Source organism: Passer domesticus, chromosome 20 (genome assembly GCF_036417665.1).
Source record: "Passer domesticus isolate bPasDom1 chromosome 20, bPasDom1.hap1, whole genome shotgun sequence".
Classification (NCBI taxonomy): Eukaryota; Metazoa; Chordata; class Aves; order Passeriformes; family Passeridae; genus Passer; species Passer domesticus.
Genome location: NC_087493.1, coordinates 3,578,197 through 3,587,417, shown reverse-complemented (window position 1 = coordinate 3,587,417; position 9,221 = coordinate 3,578,197). Strand labels below are relative to the sequence as shown.

The following is a 9,221-nucleotide window of genomic DNA, read 5'->3' as shown; positions in this document are numbered from 1 at the left end:
TCTGCTTCCTTCTGCTCTGCCTAGCAGGAATAAACCACCCCTAAGATTTAAATCCTATTCAGATGTGTCAGAGCAAGACAGACAGCAGAGGTGCAGTAAGTCAGGGCACAGGATGGGGTTAAACCTGTCCCCAGAACATCTCCTGGGTGTCCAAACCTTCTCCTCCCCTCCGTGCAAAAGGAAAAACAACAACCCCAACGTGAAGAGGGGGAGATGCCAGGTCCCAGGCAGTGAATCTCAGTCTCCTCCCTGCCCACCTCCTTGGCAGAGCCCTGATGTTGGGAGATCCCTGTGGAAAGCAGAACTCCGGGGTGTGGGAGGCTGCTCTGGGACTTCTCCTGGCAAGGAGCAGCCCATCCGTGAGCCACGGCAGCCACCTGCTGGTACCTGCTTGCCCACATCCCTGCCTGCAGTGCCCAGACACGCATCCCTGCCTGCCCAAAGCACCTGCAGAATTCTCCCTGCTGTGCCCCTGCCTGCGCCCCCAGCATCACCCACACCAACCAGAGCAGCTCAGGGCATGGTGAGGGTCGTGCTGCTGTGTCCATCCCATGGCATGGCACTGCCCCTGGCCTCCAGTGGGTCCCCAGTCTTTACCAGAGGGTGCTGGGGCACAAGGGGAAACACCTGAATGCGGGGAGCTTTTATTTAGTTCATTTTTTAAAAATTTACTTTTTAATTCTAGCTCTGGCAGGCAGATAATCCAAGAAGAGATGCTGATTTTCTCAGAGAGGGTCAGGGTGATGGAGCTTGCCCCCAGCTCCCCATCAGTTGCCCCATCCCTCCCAGGCACCCACAGAGGGGTGGGTGCTGGTGAGGAGCCCCCCTCTCTCCCCAATCACCAAAGCAAGGCTCAGCCTGCTGTCCTTTTTCAGCTCTATTTTGGGTCGAAGCACACCTTATTTTCACTCTAATTAATAACTGTGTTTTATAGATGATAAGAGCTGCCAGTTTTCACTACATTCATCCAGCCACTGCTGAGTCCTTTCCTCTGTCCCTGGCCCCAGTGGTGGGGATGAGATGGGCCAAGTTGGCTTGAGCTGGAACTCACAGCAAGAGCAACTTTTTGGGTAAAATCCAGCCCTGTGCCCTCTCTCCCAGGAATCAGCAGCTCTGCTGGCCACATCCCACCAGCCAGAGGGTGATTCTCAGGGCTGACAAGGCAGAGACCTGGCGTCCTCCTGCCATGGATGAGCCAGGTGTCAGAGCCTCCCTGGGGTTTGCTCCTGGCTCTCCCCAGGGACTCAGCTCCTTTCCCAGCCCAGTGTCCCTCACAGCCTCAGGAATTCAATCTCCACCCTGAGCAGGGGCACAGATGAGAGTCAGGCATCAATGGGTCAAAGGATAAAGGCTTTATTTATTAAAATAATAACTCTTTTTTTTCTCTGTGAGGCAGAACAACTGCAGGGCTGTGTGTGCTGTGACGTGGGTCACCGAGTGCTGGGGCTGATCCCAGCTACCAGCGACACTGATGAAATTCAGTAACACTGATGAAATACATGGAATATTTCCCACTGAGGCTCCAGCAATCAGGGGTAAAGGGGTCTCTGCTCCACAGCCCCGTTGGATGCCACCTCCAGGTCCTGCTCCTCTGCATCCCTGGTGAGGTCCACAAACACCTGCAACGGGACACAGTGGAAGCACCCCATCACTGCCAGGGACTGCCTGTATCTGTGCTGGTCACAGGTTATTTCTTCCTTTCCCACAGGCAGTTCCCAGCCTGGAGCTCCTGCATCAGCCTACCTGGTGCAAAGTGTTCAGTGACAAGCTGTACTCCTCAAGCTTGAAATTCCGTTTAGCTGCGGGGGGATGGAGAAAGCATCCTTAAAAACCAAACCCACAGAAACCATTTGGAAGTGATTTCCTTATTTAACTGATTATTTCCTTTTACCTGCTTCTAGCTGGGAGAAAGACCTGGACAGAGGTAGTGCATCTGCCACTGGAATCTTGTAGGTGAGCATGGAAGAAGTCCTGAAAGAGTAATAAAAAAATGAATTCTTCATCTTGTGACTCAGTAGTGCAGTTTTGGGGGGTTTGTAGGATAAATGTGCTCCAGGTAAAGGTCAGTAGGAAGAAGAGAGCATCCCAACCCAAACCAGGCTGTGGGCAGCCCATGGGCACTGACCTTTCCTGCCGAGCTGCACGGGGGAAGAGGTTCAGGATTTCGGTGTGCAGAGCATCGCTGTGCCCCGCGTCTGTCATTTTCAGTTCTAGGTGGTAACTTGTGCCAAACTTCCTTTTGAGATCCTCAAGGGAACCGACATACCTGCAGAGGGGGGAAAACATTGCTCAAACCACCAAAACCAGCAAATAAATCCATGGCTTGAGGGAGCCGAGGAGTGACTGTACATCCTCTTATTCATCAGCTCTTCAAACCGTGCTACTTCAAAAAACTGATTGTTACACACATGGGAGCATCCAAACCTGTATTTTCCATTAGATTAGGAATTTAAAAAACCAAACTAACCCCAAATAACCCCAAAATAACTTCAACTAGCCCCAATCCCCAAACTAACCCCAAATAACCCCAAACAACCTCAAAATAACTGCAAACTAACCCCAAGATAGCCCCAAACCAACTCCAAACCAACCCCAAACTAACCCCAAAATAATCCCAACCCCCAAATTAATGCCAAACTAATCTCAAACTAACCCCAAACTAACCCAAACTAACCCCAAACGAACCCCAACTAACCCCAAACTAACTCCAAAATAACCCCAAACTAACCCCAAATTAATCCCAGCCCCCAAATTAATGCCAAATTTACCTCAAACTAACCCCAAACTAACCCAAAATAACTCCAAACGAACCCCAACTAACCCCAAACTAACCCCAAACTAACCCAGACTAACCCAGACTAACCCCAAACTAACCCCAGTCTCCAATTCTCCCCAGAATAACCCCAAATCAACCCCAAACTACCCCCAAACTAACCCTAACCCCAAACGACCCCCAAACGAACCCAGACTAAGCCCAGACTAGCCCCAAGGCCCAGCCCAAGCCCCCCGCTGCCGTGCCCACCGGAGCTGGCCGGACACCAGGACGGCCACGCGGTCACACATCGCCGCCGCCTCCCGCAGGGACTGCGTGCAGAGGATGGCTGCCCTCTCCCTGCTCCTCACGGAGGCCTCCATCATCCTCCTGGGAACACAGGGATCACAGTCACCTCCTGGAACAGCCGCAGAAAATCTCCTGGCTTCCTTTTCTACCTCTGCCAGGTGGGGGCTGAAGCGCTAGAGCTGGTATTTCCTGTTCAGGCTTTATTATTTCTTATCTCTATTAGAAGCCATGAGCTCTACAGCATTCTACTAACAAGCTACGCAATGGCTAACGAGCTTTCTATACAAGGTCTTTTAAGGTCAAACTATCCAATTAAGGAATCACACCTAAATTATTTTCATTTTTGACCCAATAACTGATCTCTCAAAGTCTGCAATGAGGACTTTTCTGTCCAATTACACAAAACCACCCAAACCCATGGAGAGGAAGGTGCAGAAGAAGCACCAGCCTCCACCCTAAAACCTCCATCTTGCCCCACATCTATTACGATATTCTAAATCTCAAACTCTAAATTTTCCACCCTATGATATCACACACTTCTATTCAAACTCCACACCCACAATCCCAGTGCTATCAACCAATTTTGGAAGCCTTCTCCATGGCCCCAGGTCAAATATAGTATTTTCTTATGGCTCTGTGACCTTCAGCACTGAAAGCTTAAAATTCTCAGCATCCAGGACTCCAACAGTGGTCTATGTCTCCCTCCCTAGAAATAACTTTTTAAGTTATTTAAAAGCAGAGAACTATTTAAAAGACTTCAGATTTCTCGTTTAAAGATGACCTGGATGCCACTGCTGTGTTGTAATTTGTCATGTCAGCATCCCTCCAAATTTTGCACTGATGGTGGAAACTGATGATGAAAAGCTAAAGCAAACACCAGCCCTGAATGACTCAAGGGAGAACTTCCTACAATTTCTTCTCTTGCTCTGAAGAAAACAGAAATTTCTGTCTTTTGTACCAAATGCACGGGTTCAGCTGCTGCCTACTGAGATTTTTTTGGAGTGTATTAATGACCATTATGGGGTAATTTTTGGGGTGTATTAATGACCATTAGGGGTAATTTTTTGGGGTGTATTGATGACCATTATGAGGTCATTTTTTTGGGTGTACTGATGATCATTAAGGGGTCATTTTTGGGGTGTATTGATGACCATTATGAGGTCATTTTTTTGGGTGTACTGATGATCATTAAGGGGTCATTTTTTGGGGTGTATTGATGACCATTATGAGGTCATTTTTTTGGGTGTACTGATGATCATTAAGGGGTCATTTTTGGGGTGTATTGATGACCATTACAGGGTAATTTTTGGGGTGTATTGATGACCATTACAGGGTCATTTTTGGGGTGTATTGATGACCATTACAGGGTCATTTTTTGTGGTGTACTGATGATCATTATGGGGTCATTTTTTGGGGCGTATTGATGACCATTATGGGGTCATTTTTGGGGTGTACTGATGATCATTAAGGGGTCATTTTTGGGGTGTATTGATGACCATTACAGGGTCATTTTTTGGGGTGTATTGATGACCATTATGGGGTAATTTTTGGGGTGTATTAATGACCATTAGGGGTAATTTTTTGGGGTGTACTGATGATCATTAAGGGGTCATTTTTGGGGTGTATTGATGACCATTACAGGGTCATTTTTTGGGGTGTATTGATGACCATTATGGGGTCATTTTTTGGGGTGTATTGATGACCATTATGGGGTCATTTTTTGGGTGTATTGATGATCATTATGGGATCATTTTTTGCAGTGTATTGATGATCATTATGGGGTCATTTTTGGGGTGTATTGATGACCATTATGGGATCATGTTTGGGGTGTATTAATGACCATTATGGGATCAAAAATGATCCCATAATGACCATTATTGATGACCATTATGGGATCATTTTTTGGGGTGTATTGATGACCATTATGGGACAGGGCTTGCTGCCAGCTGGGTGAGGAGCTCAGCAAGCTCTCCCCATCCCCTGGGCACTGGGAAAAAGGGAAAAGACAGCTCTACACTGTCACCTCTGCCTGCCCAAGAGCTCCTGCCATGGGGAGGGTGAGCCCATCCTGCTGAACTGTCCCAGATTCCCGTTTCTGCCAGGCCAGGGCTGCTCACCACATGCAGCGCTGCCCTTTGGGGTCCATGCTCACGGAGGGCTCGTCCCAAAGCATCACTGCTGGGCCTCCCAGGATGCTCAGGGCAAAGGACAGCTGGAATGGGAACAACATCAAGTCAGGGCTCCTTTATTCACCTGCAAAACTGGTGCACCTTAATCCCCGTGAATTTTTCAAAGCTGAAGCTCTTGATTCCAAAGTACAAAAGGAACAGGGATTTTAAAAAATCCCACTTCAGGTGTTCTCAGTTAATGTTTTAATCTCTCAAAATCAGATTTCCCCAGAACTCCTGAGCCTGCCAAAGATGTGAAAGTGGTTTTCCATCCCATTTACTGGAAGATGTAGGTGGTGGGGCATGAAGAGGTGATTGTAAATCCAATTTGTGGTTGGCACTTATTAAGCACACGGTGCAGAAGAATAGGAAAAGGGGGTGAGAAGGAGGAAGGGAATCCTGCCAGGATGGATTCAAAAGGCATTGATCTAAATGAATGATGCCAGGAACCCACTCAACTGAAGGTTTCCTCTGCACCACGTCCAAGAGAGAGCGAGCAGGTTTTGGGGAAGAAGCAAAGACAAATCCAACACGTACCTTTCTGGCTTCTCCAGCAGATAAACTCCTTGCTGGGGTCTTGAAATGCTTCAGGAGATCCAAGGCCCTTCCTATGCTGTGGGGAATGGAAAGGGAAAAGCCCCAAATGACCATCTTGGTGTGCAGCCTCTGTGGCCAGGGGTGCTGAGGAACACTGACATGTTTTGGTTGATATCCATCACCTTGGCTTACTTGGGGATTCTGCTCCTAACTTGGATGTCAAATTGAGGAATTATTGCAGAAATTCAAGGCAGGAAGTGCAGCTAATGAGAGAAGTGAGTTATTCATGCAACTAGCCATGAACTGATACAAGTTTGATTTTTTTTTTTTTTCTGAATTTTCCCAGGTAAACTTGGGCTACAATATTCATAGGCAAGAGACTGGAAACAGTATAAAATAGCAAACCTCATCAGGAGAATCCACCTCTCTAAGGTGAGAGGCACTGAAGATGTTGGCTCTTAACCACATGAGCCAGTTTTGTTAACAGAGAAACCCTTCCCCACCCTATAAAATCACAGAGTGATTGGGCTGGGGTGGGAATCAGAAAAACAGAAACTTCCACAGACACTGAAGGATTTAATCTACAGCCTTGGAAAAAGCTTACATTGATGCAAAAATACACAGATATGAAGCAGAAAAATAATAAACCTGTATTTCTGTAGTTGTAGGTGAGAGTATGCCTTAAGTAAGTGAGAAACTATAGATAAGATGGTGAAGGGTTTATAGTGTAAGGGTGGGATTGTATGGAATAATCTGAGTTTAGAAGTTATAACAGAAGTGTTTGTGTGCAAGTGAGACAGAAGCCATAAGACAAAAGTATTTGCAGTGCAGCAGAAGTAGGTAAAGGTGATAAGTTAGAAAAGCAAAATAAACCCTGTGCCAACTGTCCATTGGTTTAGAAAGTTCTATATTGCCTTGTAATAAAGAAACTTGTGACTACCCTTGAGCTATGGCCAAATGCTTGCTCCTCTAAAACCTCATGGCATCTGAGATTGATGTTTATCTGAGCAATAAATTGTTCTTAGCTTGAAAACAGTCCCATCCCTTCACTTCTAGCAGCGACAGACAGGCTGGAAGGCTCCCTGCCTCAGGAGGGAGGGAGAACCAACAGATGAGATCATTTGGCTTCCTACCAGCTGATGGCGAGAGCAGCATCTTCCTCCCTCATTCCCCTGATGGCAGTGAAGGCCTCCAGGTGCTGCAGCACTGTCAGGTGTGGCCAGAGTGGGTCCTGCTGTGGGCACCAGCCCAGGGCCCCTCGGGGGGCTCCATCCTGGCCCCCAAGCAGCACCTGCACAGACACACAGCTCTAGTTGTGGGGTCGCACAGTCACAGGGTGCTTTGGCTTGGAGCTCATCCCACCCCACCCCTACAATGGGCAGGGACATCTTCCACCAGCACAGGTTGCCCCAAGCCCCATCCAACTGGCCAAGGCAAGCAGTTGTGTGATCAGCAGCCACTTGGGAGTGGGGCTCCATGAGCAGGGTGATCCTGCTCCATCTGCTTTTTCACTTTGGGTAACATTACCAACACCAGCCTGTCTTTTCCTAGTCACACTTTTCTGTTTCCAACCTTCAGACCCAAATCTGTAAGAGCAATGGCATTTCCCCTCCCCCAGCACATGCCATTAATCATTCTGCATGTAATTAATGATGGATTGTTACTGGCCCAACGCTGCTCACATTCGTTTTCAATTTCCTGGTTTTGCAAGGCTGTTTATGGAGAGTGTTATTTTTGGGTTTTTTTAGATGTCAACAATTCTTACAGGGCTCGAGACATTTCACAATGGGTTTCCAACGCCAGCTGAAGATTTCCTGTTGCTCAAACTCTTAAATCTGTAACACTGACTTTGATGAACACTGGAATTTATGCTTGGCATAAATCAACACTTTTTCTCAGCTCTGTAAATATCCAGGAATATAGATTGTACATAAAAATCCATACATCCCCTCATTGTAGGAAGATTTTGCTGGCTTGCCTTATCACATCCTTAATTTTTAGGTATCAAGGTCATCTCTGCAGCTGCTCCAAGGAACCACCTACCTCCCCAGCAGTCACTGCTACACCTCCAGAAATCATGTTCAGAGTTGTGCTTTTCCCAGCTCCGTTGGGTCCTAACAGACCTAAGACTTCTCCTGGAAAAAATATGCAACAACTGTTAATAATATTTCTTGGTAATACGACTTCTCCCCTGTATTTTATGTAGTATTCAAAAGTACAGTAGGAGAAAGGGTTGTTTTATCCCCATAAATGAAAACTTTGAATGCAGGAGCCCAGAGTGTCAGATCTCAATGCCCACAAGAAAATTCTAACAAAAATATTGCCTCCAAATGAGGCCTTCCCTTTAGATTTTAGTCAGTTATATTACAGGCAGTGCAGAAAATTACTTGAACCTTTTTTAACACCAAAAGAGAGGTTTTTGACAGCAAGTTTCTTCTTTTTCTTGCAGATGGAAGTGGCTGTCCTGACTTCGTATTCCTTGCGCAAACTGTTGACAACAACCAAGTCCTATGAAGAGACAGAGAGGGAAATAAAAATTCTCCTCCCACACCGTGAGACAGCTGATCTGTTCTGACCATTAAGCAGGACTTTGAAAAAGAGAAAATGTATAAATTAAAAAGCCATGAAAGAGGTGGGGGGGACAAAACCCAAACAGGAAAATATTCAGGAAGGGAATAAAAATAATGGGGCGAGCTAAAGTCCTTGTGGTGCCAAGGTGACCGTGAGATCACATCAGAAATCCGAGCGCATGAGCTGAGAAAGCAGAGGCAGATGAGAGAATGGCAGTGATGGAGAATGGAAAGCAGAGCAGTGCAGGGTGTGGAGTCACCTGCTCGTGCTGCAGCGCGGCCAGCGCGCCCCGCACCCTGTCGCGCTCCGCCTGCACCTCGGGGGGCTCCTCTGCAGCCTGCTCCTGGTTCTGCTGGGGCACCTCTCTTCTCTGCTGGATCCTACAGGTGCAGGGATGGCAGATTTAGCCCTTTTCTGAGCCAGAGGTGGGGTAACTGAGAGGTGTTTTAAAAATTTTTATTCCATTTTCAGTCTCACGAGAAGGGTGAGACAATACTCACACCATCACAATCAGAAGCCAATTATCCCCTAATTACAATACACTACAAGCATTTCTTAACCTATCAACTTTGACCACACTGTATTATAAATGTCTTAACATCATGTCTAATCATCTAAATGTCTAATAATCTACAATTACCCCTCGTGAATCCTACTACAATGAATCTTTCATAATTCTGTTTCTCTAAAGTATCTAATCCTATTTGCAAAACCATATTTTAAAACTTATTTCTAGTTCAATTTCTCTCTCAACAATGTCTATTCTATTACATTTCTAAGTCAATATTTCTTATCTCAAAGTTTACACACAGATACACATTATGTGAGCCTTCTGTCAAATTTTAAAAATTTTCTACAAATCCTTTCCCCACAGAGGAGGAGAG

The 9,221-nt window shown here is 46.4% G+C and overlaps 1 protein-coding gene across 1 annotated transcript in view; it reads right to left on the bottom strand.

Annotated features, from left to right (window-relative positions):
• Window positions 1-1,336: 1,336 nt before the first annotated feature.
• LOC135284245 (ATP-binding cassette sub-family A member 9-like) overlaps window positions 1,337-9,221 on the bottom strand; it is a 31,883-nt gene continuing 23,998 nt past the window's right edge. Inside the window, exons 29-39 of the mRNA XM_064395636.1 lie at window positions 8,597-8,717; window positions 8,160-8,274; window positions 7,810-7,901; window positions 6,900-7,057; window positions 5,767-5,842; window positions 5,179-5,273; window positions 3,023-3,142; window positions 2,126-2,266; window positions 1,892-1,971; window positions 1,744-1,799; window positions 1,337-1,619 (exon numbers count right to left, since the gene is read on the bottom strand). Coding sequence (XP_064251706.1) covers window positions 1,530-1,619; window positions 1,744-1,799; window positions 1,892-1,971; window positions 2,126-2,266; window positions 3,023-3,142; window positions 5,179-5,273; window positions 5,767-5,842; window positions 6,900-7,057; window positions 7,810-7,901; window positions 8,160-8,274; window positions 8,597-8,717 — 1,144 coding nt within the window. The 3' untranslated portion in view covers window positions 1,337-1,529. The remainder of the gene's footprint in view (window positions 1,620-1,743; window positions 1,800-1,891; window positions 1,972-2,125; window positions 2,267-3,022; window positions 3,143-5,178; window positions 5,274-5,766; window positions 5,843-6,899; window positions 7,058-7,809; window positions 7,902-8,159; window positions 8,275-8,596; window positions 8,718-9,221) is intronic.